Below are 24937 nucleotides of genomic sequence, written 5' to 3' on the forward strand. Positions count from 1 at the left end.
AACTTCCAAGGGCGATGCTTTACCAACTGAACTACCAGGCCTATGCTATTATGTTCTATTAATTCTTTATAGGTCATAACATCTGTATTTAAGTATTAAGTTAAAGGTGTCAGCTAATAGCTTTGACAACGTATTTAATACTAAGTCAATTTATGTGTAGACTAAGTGTTCTTCTTTGTGCCTTCATATGGTCCAGCTCTTTGTGTGAACCACTATTTATATTTGGTGCCCTCTACTGAACGGTTATCGTTTGCAGGCTAGAGGAGATGTTGCGATTGTGCATTAGTTAATAGAACTGTAATCCAGATGTATATCTTTCAAATCTTAGGGAAACTTTCTATTAAAACAAATTAAAAAACTTTATTAGAGCCACATTGCAGATATACACACATGCCTAGTGAAGACAGAGTGACTGGTTGTGACCAGTCTGTATAACCCACTGACAATGCCTTTGGCACAGTTATAATAATATAAATAATGTTTTACTGTTTTCCAATCTTACTTTCAGTTTCTCATTTCCATTCCTACACCTAATTTTGCAGTCATTTTTTTGTTATTTTATTATTCGCTTGAGAAAGACGTTAACCTAAAAATACCTGAGCTTTTTCACAATGTACTTATATCCATAACCTAAGACAGAAAATATACTGTATGTTTTATTAAACTCTGCAAAGTAGGTGTAGATTTTAAACCAAGTAAAAAAACAATCAAACATTTATATACAGACATAAGCCACATGAACAATTCTGACCATAGCAGTAAAATCCTCCAGGTGGAATCAATGTTGCAGCTAAACTGTTTATATTAACGTAAAGGCATCAATAAGAATTACCTGGGACTAACAGATGGAACAAGAATCTCTGCTTTTATGTTTTTTTTTCATAGAATGTAAATGGCTGTAATCCACACACAAAAATAGAACAGTCCACTAAGAGTCATCTTAAAGAAGCAACACTGGCCATAGGAATCAGATTGAACACAACTACAAGTACAGATCTCAAATGAAAGGAAGGGCTACAGAGAATCAATTAGCTGTAAGAGACGTGCACATTCCAAAACAAGAAAGCTTCTTTGAGAATTACAAAGTTATGTGGGTGACAAAACACTTTCATAAGCTAGCATGTGGTCTCTGAAATGTCACAACCAAAGTCTCAACAGAGGAAGTTGATGAAACGCTCATCTGTCTCCAACTGTAATTCTGCTTCGCCCAGTTGGTTAGAAAAAAGTTGCTTAAAGCTAAAGCAAATCAGAGCACCAAAGTGGTATTAATTCAGTTAAAACAACAAAAACTACATTAAGAAAAAAAATCACTACTGGTGTTACCTAATTAAGTACACATTCACAGATGCTGCTGTGAAACTGCTAATTACATAAAAGCAGAGTTAGGGTTGCAACGCTTACTGATATATGGCTGAATGTTAGATAAGGTGCAATTCAAAATAATGTCAACAAATGAACTACTAGAAAACAGTTTAGAACAAGTAACAGCAAGAAAATGTTCAAAGACTTATGAATAAATAGAAAGTAAAACTTTAAAGCGTTCTAAACAGCACGCACGCAGAGTTTGATAAAAGCAACACGGTCAAGAAGGCACAGTTGTTTCCTGCATGTAGTTTCATGTCATTCTTGTTGGGTATGTGAACATCGGGAGGGAAAAACAATTGTAACAACAACAGTTGCCCTTTGTAATGCACATTTGTCACAGGTGTATCTGTAGCATAAAAATATAAAATATTTAAAACCTAATGTGAAGTTTCGACATACACACAATTTCTAGAAGTTGCAATGTGTGGGATTTAGCGACCTCCAGTGCTAAAAGTTGCACAATGCAACCACCACATATGCAGCTCATACAGAAAGTATGATTATGAATAGTTTATTCCAATCCCTCTAAATCCTACACACTGCACATTCTAACATAAAACCACCTTTCCTCAGGTGTCATGATGGAGTCCCCTTTTGCTAAAAAGAAAAGCTGTCCCTTTCACACTACCTGAATATTACTGAGAAGTGTAAACAGAAAAAAACGCTTAATTGTCAAAAGTAAACTGAAAAGAGAGCAATGAGATTATATCCAGTGATACTGAACTCTTTCCCCAAAGACTGACCACTAAGTCTTATCATAGTCACTGAAAGCATTTACATGCACATAAGCAACAGAATCCAGAGAAATCAGCTTCTTAAAGCAACCACAAAACACAATCGCATGCATGCTCCCTAAAACTCATGCATGGTACAAATCACATGGCTGCTTCTTTTTTGCCTCTGTGTAGGGTTGTGGACTGACCGTGTCATGTGAGAAACAGTAACATGACATCCTTTTTTTTAGAGTCTGAAAAAATAAACACTGTTATTTATGTAACAGTTCAGGAAATTGCTAATTTTTCAAATTGGACTGAGCTGGTTGCTTAAGTGAATGTTCATGCACTGACTGTAGGTGGTTGACTAAGGAGGTCATTCACATTTGACTAGAGAACTGTATATAAATGCAGGAGCATCAGAAGGCTGAAAACTGTTAAAGCACTTCATCTGCTCTGTATATCAGATTCAGTGGTCATGTTTAATTCACCAAGATGACTACGATGGGGCCATTAAAAAAATATGGAAACAATTTCACCACTTATAAATGGGGTTTCCATGCAATATAATCCAAGAATATAATAATAATAAGACGTATCACCATTTGTATCAGGACTTGGCAACTCTTGAATAGAACAACCTTGGTTCAACAACTACAAACGTGTCATAATATTCATACATATAAGCAAAAATGAAGCTGATAATGCTTTGGAACACACCCCATCTTGATTCAGGTTAAACATTCCTAGTTCTGCCAAGTTTCACAAATGTTGCACAATGTTTCAAGTGGCTCAGAGAGAAACATTATGGCCCATTATCCAGTCTTGGGTTGTGGTCCAACATAATCTGGGTTGTACGCTGGTTGGGTCAGATAGTCTGTCGACGTGTGTGGCGCATTAAACTGCGGCTGGGCAGGAGGCTGTAGAGGATACGGTGTTTGGCTGGGAATGAATGCAGCCTGGCTGTAAGGCATTGGGTTGGGTGGGTAGGCAGGACAAGCTGGACATAAAGAAAACACATGATGAAAAGCCTGAAAAGACTTGAAACCATAAACACAGATTAAAGAAGTTACTACAGTCATTTCCATATTTAGATGTGACTCAACTGCACACTAACAGCTTTTCCACTCCCACTTCCTATTGCAGCTATCCATAAAAAACAAAATTGCATAATAATGTTGATATCTTATAATTATGGGTGAATTTGTGAAACGGCTGTTTCTAAAAAACAAAACAAAAAGCAAATTCAACGACACAAGACCCTCATTTATGTTAATTACCAGGAATTATACTTATATGCTGTATATTACATAAAGACACACTCACTGGCTTCTTGATATGTTGGAGGGGGTCCTGGTGTGAATGGCTGTCCCTGGTAGGGTACTGTGGGCTGAGCTCCACAGCTCTGGGGCATGGGTTGGGTTTCATATCCTGGCTGCATTGGTGTGGCCTGGTACAATGGATACTGGTACCCTGCAGGGTGTCCAGGTGTCGCCACTTGCTGCTGGGGATAGTGCTGAGGAAGGGTGACCACTGTGGTGTGGGTGGTGGAATTTATCACAGCTGTAGGAAAACACAGATGTAAAACACACGTTTAACATTTGCTTAGCAGATTACGAATCAATATTTTTGTGTCCCAGAATAATAAAGTAATAAAGGTGTTTAAAGGTATAACCACCAAGTTCAGTTTAAATATTTCAAAAAGCAGAAGTCCACATTCACTTCTGCATTTAACCTTCTCAGAAGTCCACATTAACTTCTGCATTTAACCGGTGACAGTATTACACAGCTATTAAAATAGGAACGGAACATGTTAATCAGCAGGTAAAAGTGGTCAATCCCAGCAAATGTCTGTAATTTAATGAAATGATTAAGAAATAGCCCATATTGATTAAACCAACTCAAATCTGTCTACATGACTCTATACTGTATAGCAAACACCAGCTGACATAATACTGTAGAGACGAATATCACTAGAATAGAACACCGAATAATAGAAAAATCATAGCCATTGAAAGCACGTTTTATCTATGTAAACATTTATTACATATGGTTAAAAATAACCAGTCTGTTTGGATCAGACTCAGTTGTGAAGAGTGCAGCTTTTTATTTCACACAGTATCGATGTGTACTGTCTCTTACTCCTCTGTGGCCCCTTCAAATGCCCTGACCTGCAGGTGAAGTCTACAGTAGCCAACAGTAGCACAAACCGTTGCTTTAGTGTATTTACAATAAAAATACTAACAAAAATATTTACACAGTTTTAAATACAATACAAGTTGCTTGTTGAAATAAAAAAAATCCTGCAGGAACTCGTAACGTATCGAAAAACATTCATTTAGTCAACGGAAACTGAAGGACAGCGTAAACATAACTAAACATACTTAACACCCCCCCCCCCACACACACACACACACACACTTGTTGCAAGGCAGACTTTGTTGCCAGACAGTCATTCCCGCACTATTTCTTTTTCCTAACAGAGTGGGAGTCTTCATGACCACTTCCTTTAAAGCTGTAAGATGGTCTTGCATTTTCCACACTCTGGTTGTCGTGGAAACAATGAGTCACTCGAGGTGGAGCTCTGACATTCCTGGATGTGATCCCGACATGCAACACCCTGAGTGAGGGAAGCTACGTTGTACTTTGTCTTTTAGTTCCGTATTGACTTCTGTCAGGATTTGTGAACCACGAGGCAAGAGCTGAACCAAATGCAAAAAGAGCAAACTGACAAGAAGTACGAGACTGAAAAGACTAAATCTAAAAGATCAAGAGAGCTGGTCTGGCATCAGAATAATGGGCAAATGGAATTAAAGCCACACTTAACTTAAAGTAAAACTGGGAGTATTTTTAGGGATCATAAAACTATAAAACTTCAGACACAAATACAAAGTTTGATTCTTACAAGTTGCCTGAATTATGCAAGTTTAATCAAAACACAGCACAATGAATATAAGTCTTGTGACAACACAAACCATATATGGTTAGAGCAAAGCTGCTGCTCAGATGCAGCCCTGCATACAGTACAATGGTTACAACCACAGTTCTGTGGCAGAAAATTCTATAACTGCGTTATAGTAACAGTGTGGGAAATCCACAGCAGATAGGGCAGGCATGCACAACACAGCGTATGTTCATAGTCTCTGAAGAAGAATTTCAGCAAATGGTCAAGTCAGGAACTAAGCAATGAAAACAAACTGAAGAAAGGCTGTCTTTTTTAACATCACACCAGCCTGCGTCTGTCTCCCAGTGACTCTTATTAGTCAGACCAAAAAACATGAGTAATGAAAATCATGTGGTGGGCAGGCCAGTCCCCAAATGAGTCCCCTTATGTCTACTTTCAAAACTAGACAAATACTCCAACACACTGGAAACTAAAAGTGTGACTTTTAAACTGACTCCCTGTCTGTATCAGACTGAGAAGATCTCAGCAGCCACTTTGCAGCACATCGGATGTTGGTTGTGTGCCCGAAGTCTGCACATGTGCAGCAAACTTGCATGAACACCAGTCTGTCTGCCAATCACTCTAACACTCTCTTTCTTACATAGTATGACATATTCATAGTAGTAGTAGTATGTATAGTAGTATATCAAACAGAGGACAACAGAGTCTAGGATCTGGATTGGACTACTGCAGTAGAACGATACTTCATCATATTCAGTCATCTAAACTCGGTTAAATTTCAGTTTCTTATAAACACCTTCTGTTCCAGTAAATCTAGGATCAGGAAAACTCCAGAATAGATTCCAGAATAGAATGAAAGGGCGAATGCAGTATAAACCGTATATAACAATGACGACTGTACAGCCTTGCAACATAAACTATCATACTGCAAATGCAACAAAAAATCCTGTATGTAAAAGCCTTAATTGACATGTCAACAGTGTTGTACTTACGCCGGGGCTTGCGACACATCTTGTATAGACAGCAGCAGGGGCAAACACAACAGCAGATGAAGATGAGCACAAAGATGATCGCGATAACGATACCAACTATCGAGGCCATTGTTGAACCATTTTGATTTAAACCACTACCGTACGGGGCGCTACTGTGCTGGTCACTGAAAAACAAACAGACGAACAAACAAACAATCAAAAAAGTCTAACAATGCATTCACCAACCTCATGTTTTAACACTTGAACCATGTCAGGTGCCACAACCACATACAAAATTATAAAAAAGCTTCCTAGAAAAAACAATAGCTTCCAATAGCTTTAAGGTGGAAGATATGTAACATTAGATACCATGTGAATACTACACCAGACATATAAAAGGTAAACATACTTTATAAATCTGTTGGTGGTTATGGTATATAGAAGTAGACAACTACCCTGACACAGGAAGTAGTGTCTTCCTGTGTCAGGGGCTCTAACAAAACCTCTCTACGACTACCTAACAACAGACCTTGAGACTAATCTCCCTCAAAGGTATATAATGAACAATATTACTTATCAACTCAAATTAAAGACAATAAATAAATAAGAGGAAATTGAATACCAGTCGTCTTGAGCATCCTCAGAAAGCTTTAAAGAGGGTGTATTACAGCAGTATCTATTGTTGCAGGTCCCACAGCAAAACCCTAGATAACACTTCTGGGAAGCCTGGTAACTGCCTGTAAAAGCACTTTTGTAGCCCTTGCAGTCGTTGTCCGCTGTAACGAGATACAAAGACACATATCATTAGTTGGATTAGGTTTGTTAGCACATCTGCTGTTTTCATGATTTAACGTTCTGAAATCATTCTGTTTGTTGCTTACCTGAAATATGCTACTTAAGGTTTCTTTCAATTGTCAAACAGAATTCAAAACAATCTTAGCTAGCCTGCGTGTGGCTAACTTAGCTTTAGCTGCATCATAAAAGTGCCTTTAACGGTATGACTGTATTCCAGTGGCTCCATATCAGCTAATGCCAACACGAGAAGAACCAATGTTGAACCGTTCAGACGCTAACGTCCCAGACAGCCACTTAGCCATTGTTAACGCTACTGCCCTCCCCCCCGACCATGTTTCCTGGAGCTCGGTTCCCATCTGACGTGTCGATGGGCGCTATCGCTCCACTCCAGACTAGCGTTAGATATCAGACAGGCCGATAACAGGGCGCAAAGAGACGAAGCGACGTAAACCACTCACCGGAGACACACGGGGACAGAAGGACACATAGTGCTAAGACAAAAATAGCAGACAGGCCGGACGCCATGGCTGCTTAAAGATTCCCGGATCCTGGGAGTGGGGAGCTCCTGCGGCGACCAGCGGGAGGAGGAGGACGCCCGTTCTGATCCGGATCGATCCTCTGACGGGCGGATCGTCTTCGGCGCGGCCGCCTCGCGCTGCTGTAGCCCCGCCCACTTCCCGCAGAAGGCCTTCCGTCACTGACGCGCGAGCCCCCTGCTTATTGCCTTACAATAACACGATATTTAACTATCTTACTTTATAATCACACGGGAATAAGAGACAATAGAAGAGAGAGTGAATCAATGCGACGCTGTAACAGAATTTCAGTATGGACTATAGCTCAAACCACAAAAACCAAACCAAACCTCCCACACCTGAGGAACAATACCATTTAAGACACTTAAGGCATGAAACCTCACCGTGGAGATGGCGGAACATGCGCGATGCAGCCACACTGGCTTGTTTCTAACAGAAGCTGCGTCGGGGGGGATGTGGGAGGAGTTATTTTGCAGTGAAGCAAAATACCATGAACACGATGAAGTTCACAAGAAAAGAAACTGAAACTGAGGCGAAGGAGCATGTAATAACCTGTCCCTTTATCCGTGGTGTAACTTTTTGACACTATCAACTTGTGAAAGTTATTGGAAAAGGTCGATCCTAATGGCAACTACCTGAGAGCTGTGTGTGTAGCAACACAACACAATTATCCACTGGCAAGTCTTTTACATGAAGTGAGGAATGCTGTCAGATTAGCTGCAACAGGGTGGGACAGACTGGGTGAAATCTATTTATTACACTACATTATGGCAGTCAGCATGTGTAAGCAGACTGATCCTGTCACATTAAATCAGCTGAAACACTTTCCATTAACGCCACTTACATGTATGTACTGTACATACAATAAGTCCTTAGTTTGGCTGTTAACCTGTCAGCTCACATCATATTATCAGCCTACTCGTTGCCACTGAACTGTACAGTATATACTTACTGTATATACTGCAATAATGTCCCCAGAGCTGTTTAGGAAAGTGCAACAAAAATAATACTGTGGTGAGAACAAATATTGCTTAACACGCACAACTACATTGCAGTCCTGCAAGGTGTGTTCATGTTTGAACCTGTTTTTTAACTAGACAACGCAGAGAAAAAAAGGAAAGTCTTTTGATGAGAAAGAAAATGTTTCTGAAAAGAAGTTGTTTATAATTACACCTTTTAAAACATCTGTTTCTTTTTTTCTTTAGGTGTGGCACTGCAAACAAAATCACCAGCCCTGGAAGCTGTACGTGGCGCTATTGTTTTCCCCGTCCCGTGTGGCTCTGATCTGTGGTGTGACTCCACGCTGCCTGATTCACAGGAAGTCTCAAGAAAGACGCAACCAAAACAGGACATGCTTTCTGTTACGGTTGATTTGTCAAGCATTTACGATTGCAGTTAAAGTGAAACTTTGAGAAATGCATTTGTTCAACTTCCTGTCATACATTTGTAGAGTTTTTGACAGGAAGTCAAACAAAAACAAAACAAAATGGAGTCAGGGTGCTGCGATGCATTTGAAATGACCAGAAAGTTTGAATTCTATGAGATAAGACTTAAACAACGTTCCTGCCAGAACTGAGTTCGCAGATGCTCACAGCCTATTGGTGACAGCAGAGGGGATGCTAAAGTCCTCTTATAATGGTCTCTACAGAGGCAGTTTTCAACTAATGCAGCTATTCTCAGTTCAAACATAAAATTTTGTCCCACGTTCCAGTGTGGATACAATTTCGTTATAAGATTTGTAAATGAAGAATTAGCTTAGATTTTTTTTAATTTAATATTTATTAGTTAACTGCAAACTACCACTAGAGGTCGCCTCTGCTCTACTGCGTAGAGGCAGTGTTCAATAGTGTTCAGTTCTTGCACTAGTGAGTGCTGTACTATATTTTATATAGTACACTGTTTTTGTAACAATACACAAACTAATATTTAAATTTAACAATGAGATGAAATGCAATGATTAAAACTCACAAGTGACCACTTTATGTACAAGCAGGTTTTTCATATTCCATTGACACAGCTGGGAACAACCAAACCACAAAAACATGAAACCTCTGCTCAAATCAGACTCACAACACAGTCCAGCAGAGCTCAAGATGAGTGTGTCCCCCCCCATATGAGCTCCTCCTCCTCCCTCCACACAGACAGCCCTCACCTCAGCACCACATTTACCTCCGTTAAGTCATCGACTCACCAGGTCGTTACCTGTGTTGTTCGAGTCATGGGAGTCAAGGTCTGAACATAAAGGTGTCATGGTTCCTGGGGTGAGTTGTACAGACTGTACATGAGTGGAGGCCAGGGGTGTCGTAGACCTCTCTGTTTGGTACGTCTGCTTGCCTTGGTCTAGAAGGTTGTTGTTAAATTTGCATCTTGGCAGCATAAATGTTGTTGTTACAGCAATTAATTGCGCAATGTTAGGACGTCATCTAAAAAGGTTTCATGTACGAAGTTCGTACTAAAAAACTGATGATTTGGCAAATGTCAATCATCATGTTGCTGTTTTTTAGGTTTAATAAGTTTGTGTTATATTATAAGGATGTGCTATGGTTGTGTTAACATCAGTAGGTTGTGTTTTATTAATAGGTTGCGTTAACATTAGTAGGTTGTTTATGGGTTGCGTTACCAAACAGAGCGGTCAAAGACAGACTTCAAATTCTAAATTCATATCTAAATTTGACCTGATATAGGTATTTGTTTATTTTTTCTCCTTCAATTTTCCAAACTAACACTTACATCTTGATGTGATGCACAACTTAGAAGATAAAACCTTTGTTAGGACCGACACACATCAACTATAGTTGCAATACATCATCTTTTAAAAAAAGGATGATGATTAAAGTGAATGACATATTAACACATATGTAGTTTAAATATTTATTAGCTTGCATTAATTGCATTAAGCCTGGGACCCACTGGCATCACCAAACTTTAGCTTTGTTTGTTTGTGATGCTTTTCCAGGCTTTGACTATAACGTCTTGCAATTTCACTTCCTTTTTCTCCCTTTAGCTATTTATTGCTTAAGAATCAACAGAACCTGGCACTCACATGTTCCAGTACTGTTTCTCACCAAACGTGGTATCTTCTAAGTTCTGCATTAGATTTAGATGTAAATATCTGGATATATGATATCTGCCACCCACAGTGCAGTTCTGCCTGGGCAACAGAACACCCATTCACACCTACTTTTACTGTACGTCAGTACGTTAGCGCCACCTGGTGGTCGTTGGATCCACTGGCAGAAGAGGAAGCCCGACCAACTCCTTGGGCCTCTGGGTCTGTGGGGAACTTCTAACTGAACCCTACGTCAGAGGGATTTCAACTTCCACCTCCTGGAGAGGCCATGGAGGAGGACTATCGATTAGCCTCAAAGAGATTCTGCCAAACCGTTTGGTTTGAGGATCTCCTCAATCTTACAGCCGGACAAGAGGCAGAGCGACCCGGTGGACTACGCTGAAAGAATGATCCTTTGGTTCACGCTATACAAAATTACTCCATTTTGTTAAAGTAATAGTTTTGCTTTTCCTCAAAGCACATTTATAAATTCAGTCAAAACGTTCTTGACTTTGTTTAAATATTGATATATTTTTAATTTTCCAAATTTAAAAGTATTACTTTCAAAGTAGAAACATAGGGTAAATCTTTACCTTTTTCCAGTTCAGTGATGGTGTTCACCTCTGAATCCCTGTGTCCTAAAGTCTGTGCCACAGTTTTGTTGAAGTTGAGAAGAGTTGGAGCTATAGTCGAACCTCAGATTCAGGAGGAACGATTTGTTTGTTAAATTTGCAACGTCTGAGTTTGAAGCGGCTGGTGTGAGATTGAGCTCCTCCCAATCTGAGGCCATGGTCTCCACAGGAAAAGGGTGGCTGGTCTTTGTTAGAGGAGCGCTCCTGCTCCATATGGACGGGTTGAGCATCATTAGATCTTGTTCACGAGTGAGACAACGACCAACTTCAACAAAACCTGTGTGCACCTCTGTTTCACTGCCATCTTACACATCAACACACCTGAGATGTTTTCTTTTGTGAGATTTGTTGATTAGAAAAACAGAAATGCAAATAATAAAAGGCATGTGACACAACCAAAAACACGCACAAAAAAAACATGACAACAGAAAACCCTGGAAGCAGCAGATGAATAAATAACAAATAATAATACAAAGTGAGTAATTATATTTCAATTACTTACTGCTCTTATCAGAGCAAAATATATTTTCTGTAGACATGTTAGTGTTAAGACAGTAAACTTAATAATAATATAAGATAAGAAAATAATAATAATAATAATTACATAAAAGCAGAGTTAGGGTTGCAACGTTTACTGATATATGGCTGCAATGTTAGATAAGGTGCAATGCGAAATAATGTCAACAATGAACTACTAGAAAACAGTTTAGAACAAGTAACAGCAAGAAAATGTTCAAAAACTTGTGAATAAATAGAAAGTAAAACTTTAAAGCGTTCTAAACAGCACGCACAGAGTTTGATAAAAGCAACACGGTCCACAAGGCACAGTTGTTTCCTGCATGTAGTTTCATGTCATTCTTGTTGGTTGTGTGAACATTTAGAGTGAAAAACAATCGTAACAACAACAGTTGCCCTTTGTAATGCACATTTGTCACAGGTGTATCTGTAGCTTAAAAAAATATAAAATATTTAAAACTTCATGTGAAGTTTCGACATACACACAATTTCTAGAAGGTGCAGTGTGTGGGATTTAGCGACCTCCAGTGCTACAAGTTGCACAATGCAACCACCACATATGCAGCTCATACAGAAAGATTATGGATAGTTTATTCCAATCCCTCTAAATCCTACACACTGCACATTCTAACATAAAACCACCTTTCCTCAGATGTCATGATGGAGTCCCCTTTCGCTAAAAAGAAAAGCTGTCCCTTTCACACTACCTGAATATTACTGAGAAGCATAAAATACCCAAAAAAAAAACCCAAACACTTAATTTTTAAAAGTAAACTGAAAAAAGAGCAATGAGATTATATCCAATCACATGGCTGCTTCTTTTTTGTCTCTTTCTTCCAAGTTTCACAAATGCTGCTCAGAGAATGGCTCAGAAAGAAACATTATGGCTCATTGTCCGGCCTTGGGTTGGTCCAACATAATCTGGGTTGTACGCAGGCTCGGTAAAATAGTCTGTTTGTGAGGGCGGAGCATTAAACTGCGGCTGGGCAGGAGGCTGTAGAGGATACGGTGTTTGGCTGGGAATGAAGGCACCATGGCTGTAAGGCATTGGGTTGGGTGGGTAGGCAGGACAAGCTGGACATAAAGAAAACACATGATGAAAAGGCTGAAAAGACTTGGAAGTGTAAGAACAGTCTAAACAAGTAACTAGGGTTAGAGTTAGGGTTACACTAACAGCTTCTCCACCTTCACTTCCTATTGCAAATATCCCGAAAAACCTAAATTCCATAATGACGTTGTTACATTATGATTATGGGTTAATTTGTGGAATGGGTCTGTTTCTAAAAAAAAAAAAACAGTTTTAACAGAAAAAGGCCAAACAACACAGGACCCCTTATTCATGTTCATTACCAGGAAATATAACTATATGCTATATATTATATGAACACACTCACTGGCTTCTTCATATGTTGGAGGGGGTCCTGGTGGTCCTGTGGGCTGAGCTCCATATCCTGGAAGCATTGGTGTGACCTCGTACGATGGACACTGGTAACCTGGAGGCTGTCCAGGTGTCGCCACTTGCTGCAGCTGATATTGTTGTGGAAGGGTGGAATTTGTCACATCTGTAAGAAAACAGATGTGAAACACACGTTTAACATTAGCTCAGTAGACTACAAATTAAAATTTCTGAACGTCTCCCACATTCAATTACTCATTTAAAATATTTAACAAGCAGAAGTTCACGTTACTTCTTCCTGCAGGACCTCAATGTATCGACTCAAACTAAAAACATTCATGTTGTCAATTGAAACAGAAAGACAGCGTGAAAAACCCTAAAAAACGTAATTGACACCCCCCAATTGTTGCAAGGCAGACATTGTTGTCAGACAGTCTGGTTGTCATGGAAACAATGAGTCACTCAAGGTGGTATTACGTGTTTCTACTGAAATTGAAAATTGAAATTACATTTTTTTTCGTGCAGAATTACAAGGTACAACTGTTCGCTTCTAGTTCAGTTCTGTGGATTTCAGGTCACCAGTCCATGGCAGGGCAACACACAGACAGACAACCATTCACACACATCTATGGGCAATTCAGAGGGACAAATTAGGGACCGGGGGAGGAAGCCGGAGAACCCGGAGAGAACCCACTCGAACATGGTGTTGTGTAAAAATTCATAAAGTTTATAAAGTAATTACTGTTGAGATTCCAGGAGACAATGTTACAAAATAATATGGCACCTGCTGTACTACAACAGCACCCACTGTGGCAGGTGTAGATAATAGCACTCACTGGGTCACGTGTGTAAGGAGGAGACGCTGTTATGCAACAGAAGTGTAGTACCACCAAGACCATTAAAACTACAGTGTGTTTTACTGACCTAGATAAGGCAGGTGGGAGGAGTGCAGCTTCTGCTGCAAGCTCCTGACCTACAGTAACCTGACCTTGGGAAAGTGAAGGTTTGGAGGGGAGTCGACCCGCCCGGGGAGAAAAGGGCAGAGCAACAAGTGTCTTCACTTTGTTTGGGATTATGATTGGGTAAAAATATAATAAAATAATGGTCAAAAAACACCCTAAAAGGTCAAGATGATGATCTAACGTGCGGGAGCTGAATCCCACCCCGTGAGCAACAGGTTTATAAGGTGATGTTGTGACCAAAAATCCTCAGTCTGTCTTGTCTTCTGTCATTTTTCTGTGGAATAAACACTTTGTCGACCCTGGATCTTCCTGCTCTGGACTTAGTCATTTTTTGAGACCCTGCGGTTGGGACTTAGAATAATTTTGGGATCTGGCTACTGGGACTTAGAATAATTTTAGGATCTTGCTTTGGACTTAGTTTATTTTCCACACTTTGGGAGTTTTATCTCTTCACCTCTTTGGGAAGTTACTAATTTTCTGGAACCTTACTACTGTGCATTTAGTTTATTTTTCTTCTTTTTGGGACTTACCATTTAATCTCTGGAATTTATATATTTAGAATTTTATTATCTCAATAAAGGATAATTTACACCTATTGGATTTATAAAAAGCTCAGTCAGATTGGAATACAAAATTTAAAGGCTTTAGCGTCGGACACGACAATGGGGAGAACATGTAAACTCCACACAGAAAAAACCCTAGTCACATTGGGCTGCTGCCATCGGATGTTGGTTATGTGCCCGAAGTCTGCACATGTGCAGCAAACTTGCATGAACACACACAGTATGTATACAGTAGTAGTATATCAGACAGAGGACAACAAAGTCTAGGATCTGGGTTGGACTACTGCAGTATAAAAAATACTTAATCATATTCAGTCATCTAAACTAGGTTCAATTTCAGTTTCTTATGAACACCTGCTGTTCCAGTAAATCTAGGATCAGAAAAACTCAAACAGGTCCTCCAGAATCAATGAAAGGGCAAATGCAGTATAAACCGTATATAACAATGACGACTGTATTACCTAGCAACATAAACTATCATACTGCAAACGCAACAAAAAATCCTGTATGTAAAAGCCTTAATTGACATGACAACAGTGTTGTACTTACGGCGGGGCTTGCGAAGCTTCTTGTATAGGCAGCAGCAGGGGCAGAAAAAACAGCAGATGAAGATGAGCCCAAGGATGAACATACAGATGGCCAACATAACTCTACCAAAAATGGTTGTAAAAATCCAACTGGGGCGTAAATCGCAGTAAATTATGTTCCGGTCACTGAAAAACAAACAAAGAAAAAAGTCTAATAGTGCATTCACCAACCTCATGATAGAATGTTTTAACAATTGAACCCCTGATTTTGTCAGGTGCCACAACCACATACAAAATTATAAAAAGGCTTCATAGAAAAGCAATAGCTTACAATAGCTTTACGGGGAAGAAATGTAACATTAGAATCTGTTGGTGGTTATAAAGTAGACTCCTACTGAAGTAGGCTCCATTAAAACCTCTCTACGACTACCTAACAACAGACCTTAGGCCTAAATTCCTTTAAATTTATATAATGAATAATATTACTCATCAACTCAAATTAAAGACAACGAATAAATAAGAGGAAATAGAATACCAGTCGTCTTGAGCATCCTCTGAAAGCTTTAAAGAGGATGTATTACAGCAGTATCTATTGTTGCAGGTCCCACAGCAAAACCCTAGATAACACTTCTGGGAAGCCTGGTAACTGCCTGTAAAAGCACTTTTGTAGCCCTTGCAGTCGTTGTCCGCTGTAACGAGATACAAAGACACATATCATTAGTTGGATTAGGTTTGTTAGCACATCAGCTGTTTTCATGATTTAACATTCTGAAATCATTAGGAGATCATAAGCGAAAACAAGCTAAACATACACATCAACATATCTTAGTCTATTTGTCTAGTCAATTTGAAGTGTTGCTTTTATTAAATTGTTTCACTGGATTTTGAGCTGAATGTTTAAAGACTTGCCTTGGATACTGGAAATTAACGCTATATCATGTACAAATCCAGTAGCAGTTATAGTTACAACTCCACAGCGCACTAAATATTTATAAAAGTTAAAATTTAAGTGTCAAATCGCGATACACAAATTTCTGCTCCAAATACACAACATTGGCAGTTCACCACTTACAACTGATGTGTAATAAATCATGCCTAATGTTAGGCTACTTACATACTACTTACTTACTAATGGTTTTTTCCTGGTCATTTAATGAATAAGGTTAAATTTTTCAAATTAACCCCAAAAACATAAAGTGTGCAGCAACGTACATGTTTAAACACACGTCAAACATTTTGTAACAATTCACAAAAATAAGCATTTCTCCATAGGAAGTGGACACCCCGGACCCGCTGGAGGGACTGTGTGTCTCGGCTGGGCTGGGAACGCCTTGGGGTCCCACCGGTGGAACTGGAGGAAGTGTCCGGAGAGAGGGAAGTTTGGGGTTTGCTTAAACTGTTGCCCTCGCAAGTGGACTGTATTGCAGTATGACATCATAGTTTTGAATACTAATCAATCCTAAACCATACAGTAAAAGTACACAGATCTTTGCAGATCTAGAACAAGGAGAAAGTGGTCTGGGCCTGGAACTATTCACCAAAGTCAAGTTGTTAATTATTAAAGTTTACAGTATGACATGGTAGTTTTAAATAATAAAAAATGCTTAATTGTACAGTAAAGGTACACAGATCTTTGTGAAGTTATAGTGTACAGTACTACCTCTAGTAAGAGGACATGTGAGTATGGCATTATGGACCAAAATCATTGTAATGAAAGCCAAACTAACTGCTTTTTAGCATTAGATGCCAGTTTAAGCTAATAAATATTAAAAAACACAGTAAACGTAGACAGATCTTTATCAGGCGCCAGTTTTTCTATGTATGCAGTATTTTGTTTCGTAGTTTTCCATATTTTGAACAGACCAGACGTCTCGTTATGAAAAGAGGAAGTCGCGACGAGCGTGTTATGTGTTCTGCCGTAAAGCGCGTAATACGGGCGCAAGACGTTTTTAAAGCGCGGCTGGATGAACGACGGATGAACGAACGACGGCTCACTTGACCGCAGAGAAACGACTTCACAAGCCACTCACCGGATACACACGTGGGAAGAAGGACACATAGTACCAAGACAAAAACAGCAGACAGGCCGGACGCCATTGTTACTTAAGGATTCCCGGATCCGGGGAATGCGGATGTCCTGCGGCGCTCGTCATGATGACACTTTCAGATCTGGATCGATTCTCTGACTCGCAGATCGTGTTCGGCACAGACGCCTCGCGCTGCTGTAGCTCCGCCCACCGCCCGGTAATGGCCTTGATGTGTGAGCCCTCTGCTTTGCTTTACAATAACACGATATTTAACTATCTTTATAATCACACAGGAATAAGAGACAGACAGTGATTCAATGTGACGCTGTAACTAGAAGTAGAATTTCAGCATAGAACAGCTCAAAGCACAAAAACCAAAGCAAACCTACACCTGAGCAGTGCTGATGAACAATACCATGTAAGACATTTGCAGTAGGAACCTGACCCTTTATTCATGGTGTAACTTTTTTCCACAATAAATATGCTCATAATGTGGACCTGTGACCACGACTTACTTAACAACACTATCAGCTTCTGAAAGCTATTGAAAATGGTTCATCCTCACGGCAACTACCTATGAGTTGACAGCTTGGTCAGAATCAGAAGTAAAAGTCTGTGTGTAAAAATAACACAACACAAGTTTTATCCACTGGCAAGTCTTTTACATGTAGTGAGGAATGCTGTCAGATTAGCTGCAACAGGGTGGGACAGACTGGGTGAAATCTATTTATCACACTACATTATGGCAGTCAGCATGTGTAAGCAGACTGATCCTGTCACGTTAAATCAGCTGTAACACTTTCCATTAACGCCAGTTACAGTACATGCATGTACTGTACATACAGTACAATAAGACCTTAGCTGTTAACCTGTCAGCTAACATAATACTATCAACATACGCTCTACCACTAACCTGTGCTGTATATAGCAAAGCTAAGCAATAATGTCTCCACATACTACATTGTAGTCCTGCAAGGTGTGTTCATATTTGAAACCTGCTTTTCAATGGACAAGGCAGAGGAAAAAAGCAAAGTCTGGGGACAGTGATGATGGCTCGGGATTTGAAGCAGGCTGGGACATGACATGTCTCCAGTGAGGTGTTGAAAATGTCTGTGAACACTGGAGACAGCTGGTTGAGACAGTGCTTCAGGGTAGAGGGGGAGACAGAGTCCGGCCCGCAGCCTTTATGGGGGTTCAGCCGTTTAAAGAGTCTGTTCACATCTGCCACTTTGATGGAGAGACGTGTGAGGAGGGTCTCTTGTCTCTGACCCCCCCCCCCCCCCCCCCCCCCCCCCCCAGCATGAATGAAGGAGGTGTAAAATAGTATCAATAGTCTCTGTGTCTCATCCTCCAATAGATTTGACTGTATTTTGGTTTACATGTATTTTCTGTAATATTTACAATATTTCAGTTTTCAGCCACAGTTTGAAAAATGAATGTAATGGATTCAATAAATCAAAGCATTTCCTCATCTGGATCCAATTCTTTGCATAAAAGGTAAATTTGACATAAACTACAAAGACAACCAATAGCAACAGGCCCAAATGACGAACAATGATGCACTGATTCATACTGAGATCAGTGTTTTGTATTTCACTGTCCACTGTGTTTTGACTGATTGGATGGGATTATATACTTGTTCGCAAGTTGTATTGTTTGAAGGCAAAATTAGCTTTTGCTGGATATTTCAAACGTTTTGACACCGTTAGAGCCTACAAAAAACTTCAAATGTGAAAACCAAATTGGATGATGATAATATTTTTGATTAATTGCTTATAATCTTGTGGAAAAACATTCAGAGTTTCTAATGGTGATAAATGAACTGCAACATTAGTCCATGCAGAAATTATTTATTTTGAGTAGCGATTATACAGAACCTGCTACAAATTTAAAAGTCAGAAACCTAATACAGTATATGGTAAAAAATGTGTAAAAAGAAAAACACCACCCCAAAAAATCAAATACTGATTCACTAATCAGCACTAATCAATTACTAATCATTGTTTCTCATTACAACAAGATAACACCCACAAACCAGTAGAAAATAGCTACAGTAAGACGCAACACACCAGCCCAGAATATGAAACAGAAAAAAGCAAAAGTCACAAAAGTCATGAACATCTGTGTAGTTCTACCATTGTTGTAATTAACATTTGCAAGTACTTTATCTATACCCCCTGTATTTAATGCTGCTTATGAAGAAACCATATAAAACGATGAGCAGTTTTCTGATTTAGCTGAGACTCACAGGGCCACACTGTTTTCTATCACACCTGGGTCCAGGAACGTGTACGGGATTTTAAGGGTTGCGTTTCTGTTTTTGATGTCATCACTTAAGGTTTTAAGTTGTTCTTGAAAGCCTTTAATCAGGTTCTTGGGAACGTCCTCTGAGAAATAATTCTCTTTGTATTGTCCTAAAGGAACCTGGAAATCAAAGACACATTTCAAACTAAATGTTTTTTGAACCCAGACTGATATAATAATTATCAGAGATAATACGTATAAATCTAATAAAATTAAAGCTGTGGCATATAATCACATTTATTTTGCTCCAGTGACCATTTAACCTACTTGACATGCAAAAGGTTAAATAAAATAAGTGGACTATAGGAGATTTCCATGATGACGTTTGTACTTACAAAGTCAGACAACTGCTTGCTGAGCAGCTGCATGACATGCGTGCCTTGAGCAGTGACGTTCATATCCGGCATTGTCTGCAGCAGCGTGTCCTCGTCCGCATGCCCTTTCTCTGTTGGTGGAAGACGCTGTAAGGATGTTGGGGTGTTGGGCATCCAGGCACCATAATCATACTGCAAAAAATGATGAATGAGTAGCAGACATCTATGGTAAGCAATGCAATACTTCAGACTGAAATATTCTTAAGACGCGTTCACAGATTTTTGAGAGAAATTACATCTAGTCCAATTTTCACTTGCAAAATAAATACTCGTTATTGGAGTATTTTTATATTTGTGCATAGTGTTTGATTCACTGATCAACAGCAGTGACATCAATGGAAGAGTGGGCGAACAATACAGATCTACAATGTCCTGGTTCACAAATGAACTGAACACCTTCCACTACTGCCTACAGTATTACTACACCATTATACCACTAATGAGTGGAACATCTCAACAGGTGATGGGTACATTGTAACAAATTCTTTCATCCAGGATCATCATCAGATCAAATACTGTCCAGCAGGGACCCTTGAGGACTGGAGCTTGACACGTGTTCTAAGCGCAACGGTCCTCACCTGTCCACTGTTAACGGCCGAGTGCTGGGCTGTGCAGGTGAAAATCACCATGGTAACAAACTTGACCATCTCATCCACGGTGCAAAACTTCTCTGGAATTCCTAAAAAAAACACACATTTGAAGGTTGATGGAAAATTTTATTTTGTCACAAAATGTGCAGTAACATCACAAAGAGATAGTCTTTCATTAAGACCCACCTGTGCTTTCTTGGGAGAGGAATCCATGTTCAAAAATTTCACGAATCCAGTTCTGCAGTTCAGGATCATCTGAGACCTTATTGTCATTTTCATAGTAGTGGTTGAGAATTCCTTCCACAAACCTTTAAGAAAGGCAGACCATGTAAAAATACTACTGGACCTGAATGACCTCTGAGTAGCCCTAATGAGAACCTGTGGATGATGTCCCAGAGCCTGAATCCATCGTCCCTGTAGTAGAAGTTTGGCAGACACTCCAGTCCCCGGTCAGCAATGTTATCCCGTATGCAGAGGGATCTGTAGGTCATCGAGGACAGGGATCTCTGCAGGATGGTGGTCATAGCCTCTCCGCCAGAAGCTGTAAACTACAGAGAACCATAGGAATAAAAAGGTGTTATAAACAGGAACCTTTATAACTAATGCTGTTCTGAGGACGTTTGGTATTTTTGTACCTTCGTGAAAACGCCGTCTGCAGAAATGAGTTTTTCTCGAGCCAGGATGTTGATCAGCAGAGTGTAGCGAGTGTGGGGCTTGAGGAGCTGAAGAAGAAACACACAGCATGTATCAAAGTCAGGCACCCTGAGGCCATGAAGACATGAATGAAGTTACTGCAGTGTATTGTCCTCCTCACTTACCTTGAACAGGGGATGCCTGCTGGGAATGTTGCGCTCTAGTGACACTGTAAAGACTTCGGCCAGGAGGTGAGTACGCAGCAGGTGGAAGTTGAGCTCATGTTCGTTGAAATCTGCACTTCTCACAAACAGTTTTGCCAGCAACCAGTCGTAGGCAGAATCAGTTGGAACAAAGATGGGATTGTCGTTTCCTGGAGTCTGTTTCAGCTGCAGGAGAAGATGAAGACATAGACGTTTACTGGTTTGTTTGAATGAAATGCCTCCATGTTTTAGGCTGGACCACAGTAACCCCCGCAATAAGACTATAAAAGCCTCCAGTTTGTTCTCGTTCTCTCTCTTTACATGGATACAGGTCAAACTTGGAGTTGTGTTCTGTGGACGCTGTTCTTCTTTGTTCTCTCAGACAGTGGCGACAGGTGGACGCCTAATGTACCATGAGCCTGGTTCTGCTTCCATTAATGCTCAGAGGGTTTTGTTTCTAGCTGTATTTTGTATTCTTTGGGATCCTTTGTAAGAAGAAGCATGTCATTCAGTGCTGCTGCTATCAGCATTGGCATCAGCAATACTCTCACCTGAATAGCGACTGGCATGAGTTTGTCATTAGGGGTTTTGTGGAGCAGCACAAGAGGAGCCATCAGGAACTGCTGCTTCCCATTTATGCAGTTTGGCATCAGGCCGTCCAAACTCTTGTAGTCGCACAGGAAAATGTTTCCATTCTGTTCAGACAAGTGATAGATTAACTGTATTTGTGTTCCTAAAGTATGAATAAATAGGAAGTAATCATGAACGAATGGCGCAAATGTTATAATACTAAGATTCAAACTCGTTAGATATTTTTTCTACCTTCATCTCATCTGCCAATTTACGATTATGGAGGTAGACCATATCATCTGTGACAGGAAAGTTATCAGGCAGAGCTGTACAACGCTGGATCACCATGGGGTTGACACCATTCAGAAACTGGTGGGCGAAAAGATCATCGTCCCTCCAGTGCTTCTTGATGTAGTCTGAGAAACGTCAATTTAAAAGTTTGAGCTTTGGTGGTTTTATTTCAGCTGCAATTTGCACTTGATCCCTTGATTGTTTTAATGATTTCATGTCACATGGTACATGTTAGCGAGAGGGTTATTGTACGTACTGCAGGAACAGTCTGGCTGTGGTTACAGTTCCTGTGTGAGCAGAACTAAACTCACCTAAAAGCACAACAACTTTTTATACATAGACTTTGAATGGAGCCATTACTTGTTATGTCAGTAGATTTGCAGTTCAATTTACGACTGATGTCATCATAACTTGACCACATTTTTTTGCAATCACCCAGGCCTGACAGTTTCAGCTCTATCGTCCTAGAAAAACAGAGTAACGTTACTGCAGGACTATACATGGGAACACACAGATTGGGAGGACCTTACTCTGTAACTGCTTCGTAGAAAAAATTGGATATCCTTTTTATTTCGCTCATGGAGATCCATCCATCATGAGGCACATGCCAAAAAGAAACTGCATCAACACAATGAGGGAGTTTTTCTTTATACACGCGCCAGCTGGGTAAACAGAAACAAGCCAAAAAGTGAGATCTTTCTGCAAATGTAATTTACATAATGCAAAAAAAATGAAAAGAGGAATACAACTACCAAAATTCTGCTTTTATTAAACCCTGGTATGTTTTTGTTCGTTACATAACATAAAGCTGCGTAATGTTGTGGCGCTTATTATTTTAGGTGAATGATGAAGATGACAAAGTGCTCACCGATACTTTTTCTTTCGTTCGATCAACTCTTGCTGGGGATTGTAAGTATGCCAGGGAAAACCTAGAAAGTCTACCTGAAGGTCCTCACCTATACGAGCTTGATTGGAAAATGAAGAAACAAAAGAGATGAGTAACAAGGTTTTAGGAAGCAGTTGTTTTCACTGCGATAGACAAAGCACAGACCATAATATTACTACTACTGTCCTCAGAGGACACGGTGTTAAATCTCAAACCTGTTCCTTCACTGAAGCAGTGCTCCTCACTGACAGTGATCCAGCAGTAGATGGGGAACATATAGGTCTCCTCTGGAGACTTCACTTCTACCTGATCAACGAACCAGTCAACCTCTGGGTTCATGTCAAAGCGCTGTTTTATCAGTTTTATCATAATCAGATCTCCGAGGGATTCAGGGCAGGACACAACAAACCTAGACACCTGGAAATCACACAAGCAGTATGAAGAATATTTTACAATTTTGCATTTTACAAGCTGTGTATTTTATTGACAACTGAGGAAAAACCCTACTCAACCATCAATTATTATTCAAAAAATTCCAATTGATTTTCTTCATTTGAAGATACAACACAGTACCTACCTTTAATAACGGCAGACATAGCCTTGAAAAGCCCATGGCCATAGCCCTAACTCAAAAATAGCAGGACTCAACCCATGACCCTTACATTATCAACACAGTGGTCTGATCAAGTGAGCTAACTGAGCCACACATACAGTATGTATTATTAGTATACTTAGAATAAACATTCACATACTAGTTATATACTTTAAGGCTTCTAACTGTACTTCAAACAGGCTATTGACAACTCATAACTCATATGAACTTCTTTTTAAAAATATACTTTTAGCTGTTCTTAGTCCACGTTTAGCATTCATGCTAAACGTGGCACATGAACTAGGCACATGAACATACTGTCTCACAAATTAATGTACAGTCATCAAGTTCATTTTTGTAAAAAAGGATTGTATTTTTTTTACTATTTCTGATTAAATATATATGACTCAATTTTCCTGTCTTGCAATATCTGGCAGTAAGTCTGTTAAAATATGTCACACGAAGATGAAGAATATTCAGTAAAGCCAGCAAACCTTGCCCCTGTTTGTGTGGATGATTAACATGTACATAAAACTCAGGTTCGCTTACATTATGCATTGTTAACTCTCATTTTCCATGATAGTATTCCTGTCTTATACATTCAGTAAACTCATAACTCATTCACCTAATACATTTAGACTTTCCTGTATACTTGTCAGTTTAAGTCAAGTATACCTGAGTTTAATTACAAATCTAAATGAATACTTTTATACTTCTAAGTATAAACAAAAGTATACTTATACAAAAGGATACTTTTTCCTTTCTGAGTTTAAAACAAGTATACCAATAGTACCCCTGAATTTATTATTTTTTGCAAGTCCTGTGAACTGAGATTGTTACTGGACGGAATGTTTACACCAGTTGTTTACTGTGCTAATACTTGTACAGTTACTACTTATTTTACACACAGACACAAATTCAGACTTACTTTTCCTTTGGCGAAGGGTGGCTGTTTGTCCGTCTGAAGCATCGTGCATTCACTTTCCCCAGCTTTGCCCACCAGCGTAATGAAGACATCATTGAAGGTGGCGGCTTCCTCACAGTCTCCAGTGTGCACGATAACTTCGTAATTCGTCATTTTTTCTTTGAAACACAGATGATGCCTTTTGGAAAGAGAAAGACAGCATCCATTCATTATTAGCTTAACGTTTCTAATACTGGCATCACAGGAGAAGAAAACGTGATAAAATTAAATCAATGACAATATGAATCTGTTTATCTGATGTTAAATGACTCACGTCAGAAAACATTTTCTTACCTCTGTTATCAAAAATCAAGACCAAGTAGTTTCTCTGATGCTCTGCTACTGAAACTCTACCAGGTCCCCCTTTATATACAGTAAATGGTCAGATCACATGATGCTGTAACTACCCGCAGAACCAGCTTTCTAAGTTCACCACGAGTCGCTTCACATGTCAAAACATATTTCAGGAAATCACTGCTATCAGTCCATCTGTCATTTGCTCGTCCGTCTTTAAGTCTGCCATCATAAGAAACACCTGGTGGTTCAGAGCGGAACACAAAAAGTGATCGTTGT

General features: G+C 39.6%; 3 protein-coding genes and 1 long non-coding RNA gene across 4 annotated transcripts; 1 reads left to right on the top strand and 3 right to left on the bottom strand.

Moving 5' to 3' along the window:
* Nucleotides 1-345: 345 nt before the first annotated feature.
* LOC114855620 (protein shisa-5-like) lies at nucleotides 346-7412 on the bottom strand. Its single transcript, XM_029150919.3, has 5 exons — nucleotides 7208-7412; nucleotides 6577-6730; nucleotides 5976-6139; nucleotides 3405-3641; nucleotides 346-3078 (listed from the first exon to the last, which is right to left on the bottom strand). The coding sequence occupies exons 1-5, from the start codon at nucleotides 7272-7274 to the stop codon at nucleotides 2894-2896; spliced, it is 807 nt and encodes a 268-aa protein (XP_029006752.1). The 5' UTR covers nucleotides 7275-7412; the 3' UTR covers nucleotides 346-2893.
* A 283-nt stretch (nucleotides 7413-7695) lies between these two features.
* On the top strand, nucleotides 7696-8710 carry LOC129604114 (uncharacterized). Its single transcript, XR_008694764.1, has 2 exons — nucleotides 7696-7829; nucleotides 8491-8710. It is a non-coding gene; the product is annotated as an uncharacterized LOC129604114 (long non-coding RNA).
* Nucleotides 8711-11582: 2872 nt separating this feature from the next.
* LOC114855621 (protein shisa-5-like) lies at nucleotides 11583-17128 on the bottom strand. Its single transcript, XM_029150920.3, has 5 exons — nucleotides 16961-17128; nucleotides 15466-15619; nucleotides 14953-15116; nucleotides 12877-13044; nucleotides 11583-12556 (listed from the first exon to the last, which is right to left on the bottom strand). The coding sequence occupies exons 1-5, from the start codon at nucleotides 17025-17027 to the stop codon at nucleotides 12351-12353; spliced, it is 759 nt and encodes a 252-aa protein (XP_029006753.1). The 5' UTR covers nucleotides 17028-17128; the 3' UTR covers nucleotides 11583-12350.
* Nucleotides 17129-18791: 1663 nt separating this feature from the next.
* LOC114856233 (polyunsaturated fatty acid lipoxygenase ALOX15B-like) lies at nucleotides 18792-24795 on the bottom strand. The gene is made up of 15 exons (XM_029152034.3): nucleotides 24659-24795; nucleotides 24329-24503; nucleotides 23024-23225; nucleotides 22791-22887; nucleotides 22453-22584; nucleotides 22283-22386; nucleotides 21884-22047; nucleotides 21613-21756; nucleotides 21044-21247; nucleotides 20861-20947; nucleotides 20604-20773; nucleotides 20412-20533; nucleotides 20214-20314; nucleotides 19597-19767; nucleotides 18792-19381 (listed from the first exon to the last, which is right to left on the bottom strand). The coding sequence occupies exons 2-15, from the start codon at nucleotides 24476-24478 to the stop codon at nucleotides 19202-19204; spliced, it is 2028 nt and encodes a 675-aa protein (XP_029007867.2). The 5' UTR covers nucleotides 24479-24503; nucleotides 24659-24795; the 3' UTR covers nucleotides 18792-19201.
* Nucleotides 24796-24937: the final 142 nt, after the last annotated feature.

The sequence above is a fragment of the Betta splendens genome, chromosome 5 (genome assembly GCF_900634795.4).
Source record: "Betta splendens chromosome 5, fBetSpl5.4, whole genome shotgun sequence".
Classification (NCBI taxonomy): domain Eukaryota; kingdom Metazoa; phylum Chordata; class Actinopteri; order Anabantiformes; family Osphronemidae; genus Betta; species Betta splendens.